This window comes from Centruroides sculpturatus, unplaced genomic scaffold, assembly GCF_000671375.1.
Source record: "Centruroides sculpturatus isolate CEXI.00-Female unplaced genomic scaffold, Cexi_2.0 scaffold324, whole genome shotgun sequence".
In the NCBI taxonomy this organism is placed as follows: Eukaryota; Metazoa; Arthropoda; class Arachnida; order Scorpiones; family Buthidae; genus Centruroides; species Centruroides sculpturatus.
In genome coordinates this window covers 5,994-30,203 of record NW_019384466.1, presented here as the reverse complement: position 1 = coordinate 30,203, position 24,210 = coordinate 5,994, and the positions used below count along the sequence as shown (strand labels likewise).

At 30.3% G+C, this 24,210-nt stretch overlaps 1 protein-coding gene across 1 annotated transcript in view; it reads right to left on the bottom strand.

The window, feature by feature from the left end:
• The window catches only part of LOC111621053 (RRP12-like protein), a 69,689-nt gene extending 49,221 nt beyond the window's left edge, over window positions 1-20,468 (bottom strand). The window contains exons 1-9 of the mRNA XM_023363106.1: window positions 20,250-20,468; window positions 16,346-16,502; window positions 16,144-16,270; window positions 15,975-16,051; window positions 8,453-8,558; window positions 3,280-3,396; window positions 2,298-2,436; window positions 2,094-2,221; window positions 178-286 (exon numbers count right to left, since the gene is read on the bottom strand). Of these exons, the coding sequence (XP_023218874.1) occupies window positions 178-286; window positions 2,094-2,221; window positions 2,298-2,436; window positions 3,280-3,396; window positions 8,453-8,558; window positions 15,975-16,051; window positions 16,144-16,270; window positions 16,346-16,502; window positions 20,250-20,382 (1,093 nt within the window). The 5' untranslated portion in view covers window positions 20,383-20,468. The remainder of the gene's footprint in view (window positions 1-177; window positions 287-2,093; window positions 2,222-2,297; window positions 2,437-3,279; window positions 3,397-8,452; window positions 8,559-15,974; window positions 16,052-16,143; window positions 16,271-16,345; window positions 16,503-20,249) is intronic.
• Between the last annotated feature and the right edge of the window lie 3,742 nt (window positions 20,469-24,210).

The following is a 24,210-nucleotide window of genomic DNA, read 5'->3' as shown; positions in this document are numbered from 1 at the left end:
ATAATTATTCAACAAATACAATTTTGCAAAAAACAAAAACAAAAAAAAAAAAAACTCTCACATACAAATATAAAAATTTAAAGCTATCAAAAGAGAATGTAATTATATTAAAACAAATACAATCTACAATTCTTAAATTATTAAAAATAAATTTCACAGAAAACTTAAAATTTATAATCTTACTTACATTTATTATTTGGGCATTTAATTCTGCTGTTAAATTAGATCTGTTTGATATATTTTTAAACATTCCATGTAATGCTTGTAATGAACAAGATATCACCAACTGAAATATAAAATAATCAAATAATTTTAATTGAAACACAATTATATATTAAATTCTTATTAATCTAATCTTATTTAACATTAGAACATTATAAGCTTTATTCTTGCCAACAGTATGCAAGAATAAAGCTTTATTTTTAATCTATACATTCATTACTGTTAATATATTAAACATATTAAAATGAAGTATTTTTAAAACTATTATTAGCAAAAAATTTTTCTTTTTATTCTTCTAAGTATCACAAGTAAAAAAAAATATATATAAAATCTGTTTACTTGTTGATCTCTATTATACTTATAAAGAACCTAGATTTTATACTACTGTTATATCTAGAATCATTATAATATTACAATGATTCTAGATATCTGAGATATCTGCTGGTGATAGAAAATGGCAAATTTTTTCCTGTCTCTCTACAGATCATCATTTTGTATAAATTTCTTATTTACACATTCATTTATTTTTCTCAACATAAATCAATTATTGTTATTTTGTTAAATAATTTAGTTCAGTTAAATTTGTAATAAATAAGCATTCATTTTAAGTATTAGAATATTCCACTATCATATGTTTATATTTTTTTTATTCATTCAGTTTTGTTTATATCCTGATTCTCACCAATACTATTGATTGTTTCTTGTCTTCTACTCTAAAGCACATATTAATCTTTAATATAATATTTACCATGACATAGTCAAAAAACTAATTTAATCATTACATTTGCAACCTACATACTTTGAGATATATATAAAATAATTAAAATTAAGAACATTTTACTAACAGGCAATATATATTATACAGATACACTTCAATGGATAAGAAATGTATTCGGTATTCTTGCATTTATAAGGTCATTTATGATCTAAGCAATTAATAAAAATTGATACAGTGATTTGTTTACTTTTTAGTTATTGAATAAATGTAATTTTTTGAACATTTTTGATTTTTTCAATAAATGATTTATTAAAAATTACTTTAGCCACCACTAAGTTGTTAAGATCATAAATTACATAAATGCGAGAAAACCAAATATCTTCCTAAACTTTAAAGTGGTCGGCAATTCAACTTCATAACATGATCTTTGAACTTTCACCAAATAAATGCAGTTGTCTTAACCTTAAAAATGTTTCTTTTTCATTATTACTTTACTATGGTTCTTGTGAAATGAATGATAACTAGAGTAATGTTTATGGTTTCTTGGTACCATAGGCTTAATTCCAACAATAAGACAGAAGTTTAACAACATTAATATGTATAAAAATAAATGGTAATTGACAACTTAACCAGATTAGTATTCTCTAACAGATAATGAATATTGTTCAGTTTTTACAACCTGCCTTCCTCCCCTATTCCTATTTTAAGTCAGTCTTTATTTGACACCTATTATCAAAATTCATCCTCTGAAAGAGTATTTGAACTAATTCTTTGTTTTAATTTTAAAATATTTCATACATATTTAATTATTTCAGAATATTGAAGGCAGGACTTTGTGTTTTCATAAGGTAGGTTATAGACAACAGCATCCATTATTTAGTGTCCGCTATTTAGAGGAAAATATTATAGATGTCTCATTTGAAGGTTTTGAGGATTGTAAAAATTTTCATTAAGTAGAGATGTCCACTATTTCGAAGTGTTCATTAATGGAGGTTTCATTGTAGTTGGATTGCTAAATAAATTTTGTCATGATATATATATATTAAACTATTTATATTTATTCAATATCAAAAGTGAGGCATCACCATTATATTCATTTGCTTCAACAGATAATCAAATTATTACTAAAATAATTTATTAAATTTATACACACCGCATTTCCAAGAGTCATTATTTTCAAAATAACTTCACAAGTTAATTTTAGTTGGGAAGTAGGAAAAACACAGAGAATTTCTTTCAATAATCCAAGAACATGAAGAGTAGCAGTTGAATTTTTTCCTCCTAAAATAATATTAATTAATAATTTCATATTTAATAAAAAAAATGTGATAAAATATAGTCATTATTTTTACAATACCTCCATTTTCTTCAATACTTTTGATGCAAAATTTTGATGTCATTGTGGAAGCTGGATGGCAAGTTATATTCTGTCCCTGAATTACAATATCACTTCCCTTCAAAATGGAGCAAACAGCATGTTGTGCTGCTTTGCGTAACTAAAAAGAAATTTAATATAGTTTATAATAACCATATTTAGATTTGTAACTTATTAAGTTTTAAACATATCATTATTTCCTAACTTATTACAAATTTTAAGTTTTAGATTTTTTTAATATTAAATTAAATCATCAAAATTGTTCATTACAATAAATTCATAATATACTTAGATATAGAGTTGGATAGGGCAAAACTAATTTTGCATTTTATAACATTACATAATATCAAGTTAAAAATTGAGAACATATTTCATATCTATATAAATTAATTATGACTGAAAGTGAAAATCCAAATTTTGAATTATTTTTCAATTTTATAGCAGTTGTGAAACATTTTAATTACATAAAATCTTAATATGATTTCTGTAAAATTTCATTTCAAAATTTTTCTCTCAATTTTCCACAATATTTTTAATTCTCTCTCATTCACTGATAAACATCTATCTATAAAAAACAAAACATATACCTAAATTTCATTTCTCATGTGAAATTTAGATATATGTTTTGTTTTTTATAGTGTCAGAAAAAGATTAAAAACAAACTTCAATAATTTAATAATAGTTGTATTTCTCTTCTACTTGAATAGTAGACCATAAGCAAAATTTTTGTAATAAACAAAATTTATTTAAGTTAATATTAAAGTTATCATAATCAATTATAAAAAATATGATTGATTAATAAAAAAAATTAAAAAATTTAATTAATAGCAATTATCAATAAGTATTGAAATTAATGTAGTAGTAAAATCTGTTATATCAATTCACATTTTATGAATTATATGAACTGAATAATAAAATATGAATTTATGTCTTTCTATAGAATACACATTTTTATTTACAATACCTTCGGTTTAGAATGTGTAGTTAGCACAAGTATATTATTGTAGATTTTAAGTGTTAAAGGAAGGTTCCAAATAGCTGCTTCTTGATGTCTTAAAAGGATAGCAATACATTGTATAATCTATATTAAAACAAAAAATTTGTTATTAGAACATATTTTATAAATCCCTGTTGTCTCAAGAATAAGCCAAACAATTAAAATTTTATTTCTTATTATTAAAAACAATAAATGAAGCATGCAATGCTATAATGTTCTAAATGTCAAAAACAAACTTTTCAGATGTAAAAAACACTTTTTTTTTGTGAATGAATTCATTTCAATTTTACAATAAAATACTAAAAACGTATGTTACAAATTCTCTGGAATATCAAAATGATGTAAATACAGTGGGTGATCGGTTAATGAACAAATCAGATAATGAACACTTTCGTAAAAGATTTTTATGTTCAGACAATGAACACCTCACAGGACAAACACAAGACGAAGTGACGTATAATAATGAATACTGATTGGTCTTCCCTTGTCTTCAGGCAACAATCCGAATCTTTTTGGAGCACAAGAGACGTTGACATCGATGCTCAACCCAATATATACTAATCATATAGCATTCCTCCAAACTTTGAAATTCTTCCCTGTAATTCCAGCCTTTTATTTTTCTGACAGAAACAATTCTTTTATAGTATTTGCGAGACTGTTGGACGGGCACTTGTTAAGTTTTGCATCAGTTTTATTTTCAAAAGATGAGAGTATAATAGCAAAGGTAGAGAGTGGGCAGATGTCTGATGTCTATTGTTGCTGGTCAGTATGGCTCGAACAAGTCTACAGTAGGCCACAGTTCAATCTTATCTATGAAAGATACTGTATTATCAAGACAAAGCAAGCAGCTTAAGGAGTAACAAAAATCACATCTGAGAAATAAAGAACATTGAAGAGCTCATATTGGAACCTGAAACTGATCTGATGACAGAAGAACGCCAAGAACTCTTAAATGAAGAACACCAAGAAACTCAGTGAGATATATTTTCTTCTGAAAAAGATAATTAATGTCGATATCTGCTATTAAACATTTTTTTGAAGTGGAAGGATGTCAGAACAACAGTCTTAGAATGGCATCCAAACCAGGTTGAGGTTAATAGGCTTAGGGATTTCTACAATTACAATGCTATTAATTACTTCTGAAAAATCTTGAAGAAGAGAGAAAAACAACAGGCATTAGACAGATTGTTTAACCCCCACAAATGGAAAAATCATGACTAATAAAAATGCAATACTGTGTATATACGTATTTTGATTATTACATATAAATAAACGTAGTAAGAAAGTATATGTTTTTTATTTTTGGGGTCTCCAGAACGAATTAATCAAATTCCCATAAAAACCCATGGTAAATTGATAATCGGTTAATGAACAATTCGGATAGCAAACAAAGTCTTGGAATGGATTATGTTCACCCACTGTATAAGACAATGTTTTAAGTTCCAAAAGTCATATGACTTGCATTCTGGTGCTTTAAATGTTATGGCTTCACATAAATTCAACTTCAAAATACAGACACACACAGTGTCAATATCGCCACATATTTTTTGCAGCAGAAAACATTGCATTTAGAATTCCATTTTTCAATAAAATGTATTTAGAAAAAAAATGGCATTTACAACATTATGGCATTGCATACTTCAAATATTAAAATCTAAAAATGAAATTTAAGAGTTAACTCAATTTTTTTCATAAGCTATAAAAATGGGTCAAAACTTTTTTTTTATAAATATTCTCTAAAAATAATCAGTTAAATTAATCCAAAAGCATATTTTTTAATATGTAAGCACTGTCTAGTAAATATGAGAACTTATTTTGTTTCACAGAACTGTTCAAAGCACTGTATGAGCTGTATGGAACATACATTGAATTGTTCCATACTGCTCATATGATTGCTTTGTTATTAAAGATGGCATCAGAATGGTAACATTTGCAAGAACAAGAACAATGAATTGTGATAGTTTCTTGTAGTAGAAGATACTGTTTTTGAATGCTGCTAAAAGTGTGGTGTGCAATGAATTTCTGTGCTGCTAGTATGCAGCACAGAAATTCATTGCACACTTTTAGCAGCATTTAAAAACAGTATGGTAAAATCCAAACACTTATTGATTAAGCTTGAAGATATCCATGCTTCATTTGTAATCAGAACAATTCATACAATGGGATTTTATGAAGATATTGAAATACTATGAACTGGAGATACAGAAGCTAGGAGGCATCTTTCCCAAAATACTTCGGTCATCAATACAGAACAGACTAAAAGGCATATTAAAAAAGGATGCTGTTCTCAAAGGTGTGTACTTTGTTTGATAGAAGGTATTCAAATATTGCTCAGTGATGGTGAAAAAAACAGGCAAAGTATTATACACAAGAAATTGCTCTCCATAGCTTTGAAATCAGCACTACAAGAGCATCAAAGTATTCATAGACAAGAAGATGATGATGATGCAGTTACTATCCTAGAAGATACCAGTCTATCAAATTTTGAGATTTTGCAAGCAGCAAGAGATGAAAGAGTAGAACATGCCAGAGATAGGCCATATGAAGATAGAATAAAAATTAGACTGTAGAAACTCAATCAAATGGAAAGATTGCCACAGGAAATGAACATTCAGTGGCAGACCAGTCTTGCTTCAAGCCCTTTGAAGCAAGTTTCCCTAGTAGCCATGTTGACAGAGTCAGCATAGAACAATTATTTTCATTGCTCAGATTTATGTCAAGGATGACAGCAATAATAAGTGCAAATCATTTAAATAATGTGCTAACTGTGTGTGCAAATTCATAATTGAACATCAATGTTTGAATTAACAGTAATTGCATTTCCCCACACAAGTCAAATAAAAATTAGTTAGTTAACAAAATGACTGAAGCATTAATGTTTCAGTCATTGGTGTTCTTAATATGATTTATATTAAGTCTGGTGTATTTTTCATTGTAAAGTAGGACCTATGTATATATTTTAGCATACTTATACTGTAGCAGAGAACTAATGTCAGTTTAATGTTTATTGAGATTAAACATTGTATTCTGCATTATTACCTAATTTTAATTAAATTTACAAAACTCAGTGAATGTTAACATACAATTATATTCTATTGCCTTTATAGAATTTATTGGAAGACTCAAAACCAACTCTGCCATGGTACAAAATATTCATGCATCTAAGTCCTTCAGATTATAGAGTAACATTCTTGCAACATAGCAAAATGCAACAAAAAGATCTGTAATGTTATGGACAATGTAACAATACTATTTTCATAATCCACCCCTGAAAAAAAGTTGACCTTAATCAATGGTTGAATGGCAGTTAAGGCCTGTACTCAGTCTACTGCTTTGGACACCTGAGATTAAATCCAGGTGATTGAAAACCTCAGGAATGTTTTGGAGATCTGCCCCAGATATGTTGAGCCTTATCACTCACTATCTAATTACTGTAGGCCTGGTTAAATTCATGATAAGTAGTACAATTAAAAGGCCCTTCAGTGTCCACAGAAAAAAAATTTTTTTTTTTCCTTAGAATTAAAATCAAATAAAGATTTTTTAAAAGTTTATTTTTTTATTTTCAAAAGTTTATTATTTGTATACTGGCACAATGAAGTGACTTTTCTTCAACACTAGGCAAGTTTCAATCTTTATTCAGTTAGATTGAAACTTGCCTAGTGTTGAAGAAAAGTCACTTCATTGTGCCAGTATACAATACATAAATACAACACGGTTTCGACAACAACAACAGTTTATTATTTATTATTAAAACGTGTTAAATCAAAACAAATCATATAAAAAGAATTTTTTTCCAGACCATATATATCAAATTTACAAAAAAACCCCTACATATAAACAGAACTGAGTGTACTACAGAGACAGAAAACGATGATAAAGACACTATTTGCATATACTACAATGAAAGATATTTGGAAACATGAACAGTTGATATTTATAGAAAATATATTTCGTTTTGACTATACATACATAGATGAGTCTTTGTCAATTTTCTGTCCCTTCACACACTGTACGAGGCAATAACAATTCCACCGGCGAAGTCGACCTTTCTATGTAGGCTACCATTCGCCGTAAAATGTAAAACAGTTAATAACATCCTCTAGCGATAGCATAACACAATTAATAATTACATTTTAACAAAATGTAATTATTAATTGTGTTATGCTACCGCTAGAGGATGTTATTAACTGTTTTACATTTTACGGCGAATGGTAGCCTACATAGAAAGGTCGACTTCGCCGGTGGAATTGTTATTGCCTCGTACAGTGTGTGAAGGGACAGAAAATTGACAAAGACTCATCTATGTATGTATAGTCAAAATGAAATATATTTTCTATAAATGTCATAATTTGTCCTGGCAATTTTTTATTTTTTAACAAAATGAACAGTTGATCTTTGCCAGGGGTATATGTAGAATGCACCAACATTGAAGCAAATGATACTGTTTTATTTGCAAAAAAACTGAAAGTTTAATAAATTTATTTTGAATTTAAACTTGTTTTTCTGTGTTTTTAAAGTAAGCTGTAAACTTGCCGTGTATGAGAGACAAGTTCAGAAATTTGATTGAGCAGCTCTTAAAATTTGCTTATTATTCAAAAATAGTAGTTCACTTCCAGGTGCATGCTGTGTTATACTTTACATAAAAACTCAATCTTTGAAAATGTGCCAGTAAATATCAATAAAATTTCTACATCAAGAGAGATAAACATTTTCCTTAGCATACCAAACTTGTCTTGGTTTTCTAAATAAAAAACAGAATTTTCTGTTTTTATGTGGGAAACCAGGGCAAGTTTGCTTAAAAGAAACTTGCTTCAAGAAGTTATAAATGATTTCTTCTAAAAACAACAAAAACAATTGATATATCTGGTGTGAATATTTGATTAGTAATAAGATTTGGAATTGGTTTCTTATATAATAATTGATAAAATTTGTTTTTTGTTATTTTTGATAAAAACATCAAAAACAATTAATAAAAACTCTAATTGTACAATACTTACAGAATATACAAACACTGCATAAATGCTCTAAATAAATTTAGATAATTTATGAAAGAAATAAAATCCAACATTATATAATACTAAAAACAAACTTTAAAACTGGGAAATTTATAAGTTATATAACTTCATTAAATAGTACTCACACCACGAACAAGAGCCTGATGGACAGTATTCTCATATTTTTCTAGAAAGGTAATAAGAATTTTAGATGTTTCCGAGAACTTTAATTTTAACACTGAAGGAGTAACTCTGGAAAGAAAAATGTATACATAAAAAATTATTACAGAATTCCAATTTGAATTAATTTAGAACTTTTTGTATAAAATAAGAATATGCAAAATTCAAGTTACCATATACATCTGATAAGTGTTTGATCATTCTCATCATATTAATATTGAAAAAATTAAATATTTCTAACAATATCAAAAAATACAATAAACTGTAGTGAAAACTTGCTACAACACTCCTTTATGGTGCTACCCTCACAAAACACAAATAAATACTTGTGAATGGATCTTTGCTATAAATATTAAATAGGGAACTCTTAAGTGTCTTTGAATTACTAAATGTTTGCTTTAACATTGCAAATCGCATTATTATTATCAAATTATGTTACCTTCAAACTCAAATTTGTGCTTAGACTTCATTACTATATACAATTGTTATAGTTTGATATTCTTTCATTTAGTGCCACATTCAATTTGGTGGAATTTCATAGCTGGTTAAACCAGGGCTGGATTTGAGGCGATTGGAGTGATTTGCGCCAATTGGGCCCCACACTTGAAGGGGCCCAGAAAATCAAAATTTATATATTTAAAAATGGTTTCAAATTACAGAATAGATCAGCTTAGCAATCATGTTGATTGAGAGTCAAGAAGCAAGTCAGTTGGATTTTGATACTATTTTAGAAGATTTTACTAAACAAAAACTTCGGAACATATAAAACATCTCTTATAGAATGACTTTTGATTTTTATAATTAGATTTTGGATTTTGCTTTAAATAAATATTTAAAATCTATATTTCAATATGTAAATTAACTGTTAATTAATTTTGTTATTAAAAGATTGAGGGGCCCCGCAAAAAAAATTCAATCTGGCCTCACACCTATTGCATCAAGCCCTGGGTTAAACAACTGCACTAAAACCCGATACATTATATTACTAAAAGTCAAACCAAGGCCATATGTCATCAGGTTGGCAAACTGAGATTCTAAATAAGTTTAACAGTATTTGTTAACTTGAATTTAGCAATCTCATTTTATAGCTATTCTTAAACTAAATATGCTGTAATACAGTAAAAGCTTGATATTAAGGATCTCATATTATTATAGACAGCTGATGGCAGTCTAGCCAAAAGTATAGGAAACTATAAGAAAACTCATTCACTGTAATGGACTTCTTTATAACAGACTATTTTTCAGGTCCTACAAATCACTATCGTTTCATTTTTACAAATTTTCTTGTCGCTGATTTACTCTGTTGCAGTCAATATAAAATTAATTTTTTATCAGTCTTTCATCATAAATTTTCACTTTACATCTAGTTTTTGTTTCGTTTTCTTATCAACTACTTTTGTTCAGTTTTAGTTTTGTTTTTCTCTATGAGTAATGAGTCATGAATTTGTTGTGAAAAGTAAAGCCATTGATCATAAAAGAAACCAAAAAGTTTTAGATATAACACAAAAGACAGATATAATTTGTCAGATTAAAGATGGAAAATCTCAATCTGAAGTTGGTAAAGAAATGTAAGCAGACAATTTCAGACATTTGGAAAGTAGGAAAAAATAAACCAGAAACGAGTTGCTCAACTTTCCCGGCAACATTTAAAATTTTGGTGGCACCATTTGTTATCGAATTTTATTAAAAACTTTTTGTATTTTTAACTATTATAAAATGGCAAAAAGCTTAATTTTGAGGGTAAGAATGAATTTTATAAAAAAATTGTAAATGCTAATAATGAGTAAAATAGTCATTAAGTCCAACCAACCTTACTGGAGATATATGATTTCCATTATCTATCCACCCTCTTGACTTTTAACCAGCAAAATTTAATAGCATCAATCTCCCTAATAAACAAATCTCACTGCAAAATTTCAGAAATTTTTGACAAAAAGCACAGGAGTTATTAAGCTTCAAACAGGGCAAACAAACTTTTGCCCACCACACACTAACATCCATACATACAGGAAAAAAAAACCTGAATTTTTTTGCATTTCTTGACATTTCAAGGTGTCCTGAGTCAAAAATCTGTGGGAGAGATCATTTTTTGCTGAATCACCATATATGTCTGTTATAACAGCTAGGAAAGCAACAAGAAAAGGTAAAAAAAAAGTAAAAAGTCTTATAGTAACCCGGTTATATAATTTAGGCTGCAGAGTAGGGTAAAATTTTAAATTAAGAAAAGTATAGCCTTTTTTACTCTTCATCTAACAAACACTTTAATCTAACAGTAATTTTTTTCATGTATGCAATTTTGTTGCAGTTGGCACTTATCCTGAAGTTGAAAACCAGTGTGATCAAGATCTGTTGTAATGTTGGTATTTGAACATAGATTCAAATTCTTTTTGAACTGTATAGTAAAATACCTTTTGATATAATGGATGAGTCTGTAATAATGAGTATCATGAAAAAATGGACTTTCATTATAATGGACCAATTTCTTCAGTCCCATGATGGTCTGTTATATCGAGCTTTACTGTACAGGTATCTCTCATTCTTTATATCGAGCTTTACTGTACAGGTATCTCTCATTCTTTATATCGAGCTTTACTGTACAGGTATCACAGTAGTTACATTCCAAAAAAGTGCATGTTATGTAAATCTGTGCAAAATGAAACAAAAAAACTAATACAAAACATGGGGTTAGGTTCCAAAAGTTAACAAAAATATACTATTCTTTTTTGTTATTAAGAGAAATATGTTTATAAAAGCAATCAATAATTCATTTACAATCAACAATTAACTACAGTATGTTTTATTGTGGTTGCAAAATAAAACATACTGTATGACGCATTAATATTAATTTTAGTTAAAAGAGGTTATCTTCTGAGCTTTTTTGTTGATCTTGACCAAAAACATCAGCAATATCTTCATTTTCTTTTTATGGATGACAAAATAATAACAACAACAGGTTATTAATCAAAAATTTGTTCTAGAATACAAAGTGATTTTTTCCCAGAATCTATATTCAAATACCAAGTTGTTCAAGTTGGGAACTGTTCAAATACTGAGATAACACTGTATTTTGTTCATCATTTTTATGAATAAAGTAATCATTCATAGGTAAGTAATAACTATGATTAAAACTTAAAGTCTGAAGCAACAGTGGCTAAAGCGTGAAAGCAATGACAATGACACTTGGTTGATAGGAAAACCAGGAAAAAGGAAGAAAAATTGCACTATCAGTTTTCATTAAAGTAAACCTGATGAAAGGCACAAAACATATTGAAAATTTCAATATTCTAAAATCCATAGGCAAATTTGAGACAACATGCATACTTACTTGAATAAAAAATAAATAAATAAAAAATAGAATAATAGATTTTACACTTAAAAATTGTGAAATTTTGTACAGAGGATTTCCAAAGCCATGTTAGAGCAAAACCAAAAACCATGTTGTACAGGGGATTTTCCCAATTTTTGAACCATATTTGAGTGAAACAGTGTTGTAGAAGTGCCATGTTGTACCATTTATGAGGGATACCTATATTTCATGTTAATATTTTGAAAAGTGAAATATGCAATAAAACAAATAAGACTTTTCAATAATATAATTTATTATTTGACAATTTTATAAATTGTTAAATAATAAAAAGAAGAGAATAATATAATTCATTTCAATTTTCATGACAATATAAATTTATATATTTTAGAAGTTTACTTTATGAATTTAAGCAAAACAACAAATAACAGCTATTATACCAAAACCTAATGAATAAAAATTGTTTCAAGAAACATTTTTGCTTTAGTAATAACCTTTCTTAACTTATAATAATTAAATATACTTAAACTTGTTGGCATTTTATAAAAAATCCATACAGGAAATCATCTTTGTTAGTTTGAAATTCAAGAAACAAAATAATCATGACTTCAAATTATTATGTGCAAGGCAAAACCATTTGATTTGTTTTTATGAGCATTATGGACATTAAGATGTAATGTTGTTCTCCAGTGAAGAATGGTAGAACCAAGAAAACTAATGAGTTAGGGATGAATTTTATAGATGTAAAGTGTGTGTGCAGCAACCAAGTGTGTGGGACACTGTCAAATGCTTCTCTGTAATCATTGTATGCCTTATGTAGTGTATGTTTCTGTGTTGCTTATGAACTTGTTGTAGGATAACAGAGTAAATGAGTAGTTGTTTTTTGCAATCTTTGTGATTTCTACAGCAGCCTTTCTGTTGTTCTGTAAGAATATCACGTTCATCAATATGCCTGCATATTTTGTTTGTGATACAAGATGCAAGAAACTTGTAAAGTGTTGGAAGACAATTGATCTATATTGTGCAAGATCTTTGGTGTTGATGTTTTTTGATTTCATGTAGGTGATGCCTCGTGTGAGAAAAATTGGCATGTCATGTGGATTGTTGATGATCTGAGTTAAATGTTTGGGTAGTTCCTGGTGCAGAGATGTGAATTTTTTGTACCAGAAATTGTGAATGTTATCTACACCAGGTGCTGTCCACTTGTATGTTTTCTACATTGTACAATGGATGTCTGATATATTTATTTCAACACAATGCATACTAGGTATGTCCTGCATATTTTTGCTCTGCTCTTTGATCCAATCTGCATCAGTATTGTGCTTGACAGCAGTAAACTAAAGAGAAGACCAATAATTTGTGAGTTCTTCATTTGGCATACCATTGTGCTGGGAATCAGTAGTGGATTTGGTATTAATTTGCCTGTAGAAGATTTTTTTATTGTTTGTGAATATTTTGTTGTTTTTTTGTACAGAGCAAATTTTGTAACATTTGAGTTAAAGTGCTTTGGCTGCAAGTTTTTATTTGAGTGTGTCAATGCATTTAATTTATTATTATTATGCTGGGTTTAGTGGGTTATACTCGGTTGACACAGGTGGCTGTGTACTATGCCAAATCAGAGTCAAGGCATAGCAACCAAAACAAAACTAAAATTAAATAAATGTGTCAGTGTCTGTGTCTGTATTCAGGAATTTCCTAACAATATGGCATGTATTCAATATGTGAACCGCAGGGAAGGTTGGAAACGGTCGCTCCTCTCTTTCTGGCAACAGGTCATTAAACCTGCTCACTTGTCAAGATGGCTAAATTACAATGTCTGGTCCCGAGGATCGGGACTCTCAGATATTGGTAGAGTGGAGGGAGAGTATTTGGGGTCGACGATAAGGTGTAGGCAGTATACGAGTAAAGGAGTCTACCATTTAACAATTAAAACAAGAATTTATTAAAATAGACAAGATTAACAAAACCGCAGATACTAATATTGACACTAATCTGCCTAACTGCTCAAGAGAGAGTTTATATGCTTTTCCATACCTCTATGTACGTTTCCGTGAAGATTCAAGTTCAGTACTACACATTGATATACATTAAGTGGTCATTAGGATAATCCAAATGTTGCACAAATATAAAAACTTGTGACTGGGGCGACAGACGAAGATCGATTTGGGAAGTTTGGAGTTTACGGCAGGTTTGGAGATTCTACTAGATGGGATCTGATGTCTTTGGTCCGGCTTTCGTTCAGAGACTCCCCCGAGAGGAGGTAAGAAGCATCTTTTATAGCTTTTTGCTGAGAAAATCGGTCATGTGATCTGTTATTATATGAGATAAAGGTTACAGGTGTTCCCAGGACCAAAAACAAGTGANCATTAAGTGGTCATTAGGATAATCCAAATGTTGCACAAATATAAAAACTTGTGACTGGGGCGACGGACGAAGATCGATTTGGGAAGTTTGGAGTTTACGGCAGGTTTGGAGATTCTACTAGATGGGATCTGATGTCTTTGGTCCGGCTTTCGTTCAGAGACTCCCCCGAGAGGAGGTAAGAAGCATCTTTTATAGCTTTTTGCTGAGAAAATCGGTCATGTGATCTGTTATTATATGAGATAAAGGTTACAGGTGTTCCCAGGACCAAAAACAAGTGACAAAATTTGGAGGCTAACTATAAACTTTTGTGCAAGTTGAGCTGCATGCTGTGTGAGAACAATAGAATGTTGACAGTTATGAAAGGAGGGTTTACACATTCCCAGCTAAGATCGTTTTTCTGTCACTGCATTATATAACAAAAGTAAGGATAATTAAAATTTTTAGATTAATAAAATTCCAGATCTCACAAATATAGTGGCCTTCTGTAGTGAGATGTATGTATTTCTACTCAATTGTAATGTTCCCAGGCTTTTGTGCAGTGTGTGGGGTATCACACCTGTAGAAGAGAGAACAACAGGTACAATAAGCACTCAATCCATCCTCCACAGATGTTTTATTTCCTGGGTGAGTTCTGTATACTTGCTAATTTTTTCAGTGAATGTGTTTTGTATATTGTGAGTGTTTGGAATGGATATGTCTATAATGTATCATATGTGATTTTATTGTGTTTGTCAATGAGTGTGATGTCTGGTCTGTTGTGGTAAATTATTTTATCTATGATTATGGCTCTGTCATAGTACATTTTGTGCATGTTGTTTTCCAATACTGTCTGTGGAATGTATTTTTAGTATGGTTTGTGGATGTCTAATAATTTGTGTTTGTTTGCAAGCTATTGGTGGCATAGTACACAGCCACTGATGCCAACCGAGTATAACCCACTAAACCCAGCATAATAATAATAAATTAAATACATTGACATACTCAAATAAAAACTTGCAGCCAAAGCACTTTAATTCAAATGTTACAAAATATTTGCTACTGGATTATATCTGTAAATAATCTGTGTGCGCCAAGAGCTTGCACCCAGAAGTGATGTGTTGTATAGTTTCTGGCATGATGTGACATTTTCTGCATGTGTCATTCGTGAATGTTGTATCTTTGAGTATATGTTTTCTGTAGTTTTTAGTATTTATGACCTGATCCTGTATTATTATTATTGATTATTATATTAAAATAATATTAACAATCTAAAATTTATATATGAAGCATATAATGCCATAATGTTGTAAATGCCAAAAAGTTTGTTTTTTGGCATTTACAACATTATTAAAAGATAAAAAAAAAATAATAATAATAATAAACACTTTTTCTAGTGATTGAAATGAATTCCTTCAAGTTTTGAAGGAATTCATTTCAATTTTACAATAAATGGTAAAAAGCTCACTATGTTACAAATTCTCTGGAATAACAAAATTATGTAAACATAAGCTGTAGCATTTTAAGTGCCAAAAGTCATATGACTTGCACTTTGGCACTTAAAACACTACTGCTTGCACATAAATTCAACTTCAAAATACAGCTACTTACAGCACCACTATTGCCCAATATTTTTTTGCAGCAGAAAACATTGTGTTTAGAATTCATTTATTCAATAAAACATATTTAGAGAAAAATAGCATTACATATGTTTGTACAGTACATACATATATACCATACATACATACACAGTATATAAATGACTTATTTTTTAATAATGTAATTTAGAATCTATTACAAAATTAGTTAATTGTCCAGTTTAATTTTAATGACAAAATATTTACCTTTTCATAACCAATGTCAACAATGATAAAATTGCTGTTACACTTTCATCTGTCTCAGCAGTTTCTAAAGCTGTTACCTAAAAATTAATTGTTCATATAATTGATTTATTACTAGTTAATAACTTTAACACTTTAGTGAAAAAAGTTAACAATGGTAACAGAATATTACCAATGCAGCAAAGTATTCTGTTTCAGTTTCTTTTCCACCATTAGATTTAATTATCTCTGTCACAGCAGCAAGAACACTTAGCATTTCTTTGTGAAGAGCAGAACTTGATTGCCAATTTCTTAAAAGCCTAAAATATCATTATTAAAATGTAAAATTTATAAAATTATCTAATAAAATTTTTTAAAATTAAAACTGTATTTACCTATCAAAACACACATTTGAACATTCTGACCACATTGAGGCAAAGGATTCCACACCCAAACTCTTTGTATCATCATTTACATCCATATTATCATTAGAAACTTTATTATATACTTGATTATGATGTTGTAAAGCTTGCAAAGTTAGACTGCTTTTGTCTGAAAGAACAAAAGCAGAAAAATGAATTCATTTGAATAATTATAGACAATACAAAAATGTAAATATTAGTAGCGCACATAAAATTATCATATTTTAATCTAACATAATAAATGTCACATGAATTTTTTTTGTGGCAGAAATTTTATATTTCTACCACAAAAATAATAAATAAATAAAATTCTATACAAAATTTCAATCTTCTAGATCAGGGATGAGCAACACGCGGCCCGTTAAAAATGTTTATGCGGCCCGCCAAGCATTTTTAAAATTGAATTTATTTTATCGACTTTCTCCCATCAATATATTGTTATAAAATTAATTATAATAAAATGGTAGTACATACTAAACCGAAACAATTTTTTGTGACGATTTTTCAATTTCATTAGAAAAGATTATTGGTATATCGACAGATGGATCACGAGCAATGTCATGCATGGAGGTAGGAGTATCAGGAAGGCTATTTCAAGACATTAAGAAGGTCACAGGAAGGGAAATATTCGTTAACCACTGCACAATTCACCAGGAAAATTTGTGTGCGAAAAGATTGAGTTTGCCAAATGTAACAGTACCAATAATTAAACTAATCAATTTTATAAAGTCGCGCGCGTTAAATCACCGTGAATTTAAAGAATTCCTGAAAGATTTAGAAACTGAATATGGCGACGTGGTTTTTAATACCGAAGTACGTTGGCTTAGTAGAGGTGCAATGCTAAAAAGAGTATACAACTTAAAAAGCGAAATACAATTGTTCTTGGATATGAAGGGATATGCCTTTCCTCATTTTGGTAATAAAGAATGGATGTGCGATTTTGGGTTTCTTATCGACATGACTCAGCATCTCAATGATCTTAATGTGGAACTTCAAGGCAAAGGACAGTTTATTCACAATTTGTATGATAAAATTCAGGGCTTTGAGCGCAAATTAAAATTGTGGAAACAGCATCTTTTGCAGAATAACGTGTCTCACTTTCCACATTTAGAAAAAGAAAACGTTACTACTTCTCAAAAATACGCACAATATATAGACATTTTAATCAACGAATTTCAATTACGATTCCAAACGTCCAAAGCTAAGAAGACAGCGGTTTCCATGAAAATCTTTTCCTCGCCATTTAATATCGATGTGGATACAGTTCCCGAAGACTTCCAAATTGAAGTGATTGATATGCAGAATAATATCGATTTAAAAAATGTATTTTTCTCAGTAAACATCGAAAATTTTTATAAATCTTATGTGAGCCCTGAGAAATTTCCGGTTTTGACAAAAAATGCAAAGCAAATGATGTCTCTGTTCAGAAGTACGTATGCTTGCAAACAATTATTTTCAACCATGAAATTAATCAAAAATGACCACCGATCAAGACTGAGTGATGCATGATTAGAAAGTTGCATACGTGTAGCTACCTCATCAATTCCGGCTGATATTGATCAGCTTGTATCGAAAAGACAGTGCCAAATTTCTCATTACAAATTTCAAGTAAATTTGTTTTTCTGTTCTTTTCTTATTTGTTTTTATTTTGCATTAAAATTTGTATATGAAATCTTTACTTTTTTTAAATTTTATATTTTTTTATTCTAATGTTTATTATAAATAAAGTTTTGTAAGTTATTAATAAGTGTTACTTTATGTGCGGCCCGCCGAAAAATTTTAAAATTTAAATTGGCCCGTTAATTAAAAAGGTTGCTCACCCCTGTTCTAGATTATACCATTCTTTTATTGATTACATTTCTAAGTCTTATTATGTAACAACCAATAAGACAATACATCCATAGCAATGCAAATCATCAAATATATATATATTTTTTTAAGGTATCTCAAGATGTCAAATTAGTTGAAAATATTTGCAAATTTATTTTTCCCTCCTATCAGGTACTCAATTATACAGTTTGTTTTGATATTGATGTAACTTTCTACAAGTTGAATTAGGTATTTTTAGTATGAAAATCAATTGTTGCTGAGAATATGCTGTTAAGTATCACATTTAGCAATAATGACTGACATTTTTAAGGAAATGATTTCAACAACGGAGTGAAATAATAGGGTCTACTCAAAAAGTTTTCTGCCAAATGAAAGACCTGCCACTAAAGTTTCTCCCTGTCATTATATTTGATCAAAAGAAATGTTAAAACTTTTTGTTGATCTAAAAAGGTTTATATTTTAATTACTGTTAGTTCACATTTTATGTTATCATCAGTTAGATGAATTCAAATGAACAGATAATAGGATTTTTATGAAAAAGAATCTCTTACAAAAAATTGTACAACGAAAACTTCAACTGTTTGGACACATCACAAGAATGAATGAAAACAGAAAAATTAAGACTTTAGTCTATGGTATTATGAATGGATTCAACAAAAGAGGCAGACCATATAGAGCAGGGATGGCCAACACTTAGACCACGGTCAACCGCAAAGGTTTTGAAAGTAGCCTGCGAAGCTAAAGTTTAACAATTTGCTTTCATTTAAACTAATGTTTAAAAATCTTAATTCGATAATTTATTCTTACAATAATAGACTGTCTGTGCAACGTACCCATACTGTTTGTATTTATCCTGATGAACAATGCAAATGAATGTTAACGCATGCGCATATAAAAATCCTAAAATTGTTTGCCCATATTCATAGTCGCCCGCAGACTATATTTTACCAAAAAAAATAGTCCCTAAGGGATAAAAGTTTGGCCACACCTGATATAGAGAATGGATTAATGATGTGAAGAAGTGGTGTAAAGCAAATGTACAGGAATTGAGAAAATCGGCAATGGAAAGAGAGAAATGGAAGAAAATAGTGGAAAAGATGTCAGACACCAACAGGCAATAAGCCCAGGGTTAATGATAATGATGAACTGAACAGATATTTCAATATTTCCTGTAATTAGATAATTGATTCAGAATATTTGAATGATAACAAGAAATTAGTGTTGCCACCTTTTGAAAATTGCTGACCTGGACGGCAGGTCAGGTTTGTTTTGTTTGAACAGAAGTTCCTGACACATGTGCAATGTCATTTTACAATGCAAAGAATAACATGCAATCCAGTTCTAAATCAGTTACAGTTAGGGACTAGGGACTTGCATAGGAGTAACGTAAGTAACCTAAATTAAGAAAGAACAGGTACAGATGACTTAGTTCTATTGGTTATTGGAGATGTGTATGATATTACATGCAAAAAGAAAAAAAAAAGTTGACAGGTTATTTGCCATACGTCAGTGTAAACAGACTAACATGGCAGAATTGCAAATGAGTTTCAGTGAGTGAGTTCTTTCGCTGTTAAAATAGTGTACATTTGTAAAAATATTTGCAAGAACTTTGTTTCATCATAATTTCACAATTTCTACTAAATTCCCAGACAAAATTAATAGTCCACTCAAACAGTGAGTCAATAACCAGACTGTCTGGGTGGTAACACTACAAGGAATTGTGAATTAGCATTTATATGATATCAAAATATCTGTTAACCACTTAATGTTATATAGTTTTAGGGGTTGTGAGGGCTCATGCCCATACAAACTCTAAGGTGTGAGTTATAGTGAACACTGAAGTGAGCCTTTCTACATTTACTTTCACGATTGTGAAAATAAATGTAGAAAGTAGTGGTAATACCAAAGAAGCAAAGTTTTACTTTAAATAAATTAATGGCAATTAGATATTATTATTATATACAATATCTTGTAATAGTAACGCGGAATTAGCAAAAAAAAAAAAGTTTTAAACGTAAAAACGTAAATAAATTAAAACTGAATCTACCTTTTCCTAATCCTCCTTTGGCCATATTCCTAAATTTTTTTGTTTTAGGATTAGAGCTACTGCTCTGACCTTTCCCCAAATTCTTATTTGAACCTTTAGTAGCTTTTCTACAAAACCTATTTTTCTTACTCATTTTTTACTACAATTTTTGACTCACACACTACTCATAGATCCACGTGATTTCCAATGTGCTTTTGATGCCAAATTACTATTATACTTTACAGGTAAATAAATTTAAAATAGCCCAAAAGTAGCCAAACAAACGTGCCATATGTTTTTGTAAGAGATAATCGAAAAAACTGATAGATGTAAAATTAACTATAAATTTCAACAATTATTATAATTGCACACTAAAATTATTCAGAAAAAGTAAAATTAAAAATTAAAAACCGGATTGTCCGCGTGAAAACCGGCCTGATGGCAACACTAATTTTGTTATAACCGCACTATGTATTTTATTACAAATTTTTATACTATATGAGTAAAACAATGATAAGATTGCTATTGTATATTCTAATATATATATTCGTATATGCATATTCCCAATGGAAGTGCTGTATTGTCGAATACGGGATAGCTTCAACGGCGAAAATATTTGAATCATGTAAAGCAGTCAGATTAACCATTTGCGCATGCGCTTTACAGAGCACCAACCTCGCGGTTTAGCTCGTAAATGCTTCACACAAAATATCGCTTCCAATAATTCTATCCAGAGCCGGCACAGCTACATATTATCAAATGTCACCGCACGCCACTGAATTCTAAGTGATTCAGTCAGGATACTTTTTTTTATGCTAAGAGACATAATCTGTTCTGTAGTGTCATTACTGACGGTGCTACTTATTTGAAAGATGATTGTGTGTACTAGTATAGATACACAATATATTTTTATAAATCGAATTTTCCGACATCTGTATGGCCGATGTCCGGATCGCCACTCTTGAGAACCCGTGATTGAATCCGAGCATATTGAAAAATCCAGGAATTCTTCGCGGGCGATCCGTCCTAATATGTCTGGTCCCATCCCTCATCATCCGGCCTCCCCGGTGTGGTGCTGGCCAAAGCCATGATAGGCTTGCCAAAATGGCCCTTTAGAGTTGGTAGGATGGAAAAAGTTTTAAAAATATACAAATATAAAAAAATATGAATTTGTGTAACATAACTATGATTTAATGACGTGTTAATCTTATTTCTATATGGAGGATCAATAAATAACCACCCAATAAGCGTCCTGCGAAACAGAAAATTTGCAAGAAAGTACAGTACATCCCTACATAAAGCAAATCTATAGCCTCCGGCATTTGTGCCCACTAGTGGTCGAGTGGATAAAACCACTGAACACTAGTAGTTAGTCGTGAGGTTCGTGCCTAGCCAACGGGCTGGCCGCATGGAGTTTTTCGGGTTTTCTTCATGCCAGTAATGCTTAAATAAGGACCAGTTTTACATTTAAAAAAACCTCCCGGAAAGCATTTCCCTTCGGCAGATCGCATAAGTGTCGCGTTGCCTTAATGTTTCTACTGATCTAATCGATTCGTTAACGAAACATAATTCTACTTGATGTAATGACATTATCAACAAGTTTAACTGCTTAAGTAATCGTATTAAAACAATTATTGATAAACATTTAAGTTAGAAAGTGGTAGGATATTTATAAGTTCACGGATTCTAAGAGGAATATTTAATCATCTTATCCCCGCTGACGTGACAAGAATGAGATATTGGAGTAATGTAGCAGAATCCAGCGAAGAACATAACAAACTTTAATTGTACTTTCAAAATTAATTGTAATTGTCAAAAATATGAATCATAGTCAAAATAAACACTTTTTTATATACAGTAGACTTACGTGTGAATTTTATTTTAAACTTTTTTTAGTGGTAGTGAGTAACCAACACTGAGAAACAAGATTAAATAAGAGTAGATATTTGTGAAAAATTATATATATTTTTTAATTTCATTTATTTATCTACCTCAATTTCAGTGGCGTGCCGTCCTTGTAAGCGGCGGAAGCGCCGCTTCCCTTGTATTTTCTAAAATATAAAGATATATTGTGCGATTATTTTCATATAATTAAAATTAATATTTTATTATAACCACATTATGTATCTTATTACAAATTTCTATACTACATGTAAAACAAATGACAAGATTGCTCTTGTATATTCGAATATCAGTGGCGAAATGGAAGCGCTGTATTGTCGAATACGGGACAGCTTCCAAACAGCCAGATTATACGCATTCGTGCATACGCTTTACAGAGCACCAACCTCGCGGTTTAGCTAGTGGATGCCAAACACCAAAATATCGTATAACGCTTCCAATGATTCTATCCAGGACCGGTTCCGGGCTGTTAGCCGCCTGCGTGCTAGATATTTGGCCTCCCTCGCCCCATTATGTGAATCGCGAGTAGATTTATAACTTAAAATATTATTTTTGAAAAAGAATTTGAATAGTCCTTTTTCTCGCTAATTTCTAAAAATGTATTTTCCTCCCTTCTGCATCTCACATTAGCATTTATAATTTTTTTCATACCCTTAAAATTAAACCTTTTGCCATTTTATAATAATTAAAAATATCCAAAGATTATATAACAAAATTTCATAACAGATAGCGCCACACACAATTTTATTTATTACAATTTAATTAAAAGTATAAAAGTTATTTTCTAAATAAAATCTCACAATAGCCGAGAAAGTTACGCAACTCGTTAGTTTGATCGATTCTTTTACAAAAACAGTTACATTTCTTGAAACGAACGATCTTTTACTACTCAGTTTCAATATAGAAAGATCTATATTTGATTGTTCCGTGTAAAATACATACACGATATTTTTTATCGGTCAGGTGAATTCATAAAGTTTGCTTATTTAATATACTAATTAACGTTTACGTAACTAAACCATAACACGAATATTTAATATAACCAACGTTCGATGACGTCAGGTAAGCGCTCTTAAAATGGCGTCGGATAAACGAAATGTTACGAAATTCAGTAAAAATTACACTGTCGGTCAATCGGAAACTTGGTCCGAAAATACTGGACGAACCAGAGGAATGATTTGTTCTAGTTTTGGGGGTTACAACCCCTTGTGGAGAGTGGAAACCGAAGACAGAGAGTGATAGGGAGTCTCTCGATCCCAATCCGTCGTCATTCGGGGGATAGAAACGTAAAAAATGCAGATATTTAGCCTTAAAATTCAAAAAGAATCCATGACGTCAATCGCATTGGAATTCGTTACGCGCTTTTCTAATCTCCATAGAAACGGCAACAATTGCTGTTTCTATTGTTGCAACACGATTTTGCGTCACTTTGCACGTTTTTCGCTTGCTGTGAGGACGTGTGCGCTCTTTGCTCCTGTTTTCGCTGTGTTTTTTGCCTTCTTCAGTGTTCTTTTCTACCGGAACGTGGTTTTAAGAAGACTTGTGGACGCCGACGTTATACCAAGTAAGATTTTAACTAGAATTTATCTAGCTGTAAGATTTTATTTTCGTTTCGTTTAGTCCAACTTTCGGAGACGACATCGGCGTTTAAATCTGCCGTCGCTTGTGAATTAGGACTTTTAAACGAACGACCGAAGCGCCGAAAACGGATTAAGTATTTGCTCATTGGTTTATTCTCGTAATTAATTCATTTATATTTTATAAACACGGTCAAAGAATAAGGATTATTTATAGAAATTCAATTAAAAATTACTTAATACTAACTTTAAATACGAATTCCATCGTAATTTTAACTAAAATATACTCTGGTAACATTGATGGACGGAGACCGTATTCTGAAGCATGGGATGTTCGTTCGACAGGTCAAAAACTTCGCCCTTTGACCTCCGATTCAATTTATGTATTAGTTACAACGCTTTTCAATGGCTTATTTTGCCAGAATTAAATTGTCTGCAAACACATCTAATACTAATACACTTAACAGTTATCTATACAGGCTGGACACAAAGAATTCTTTTCC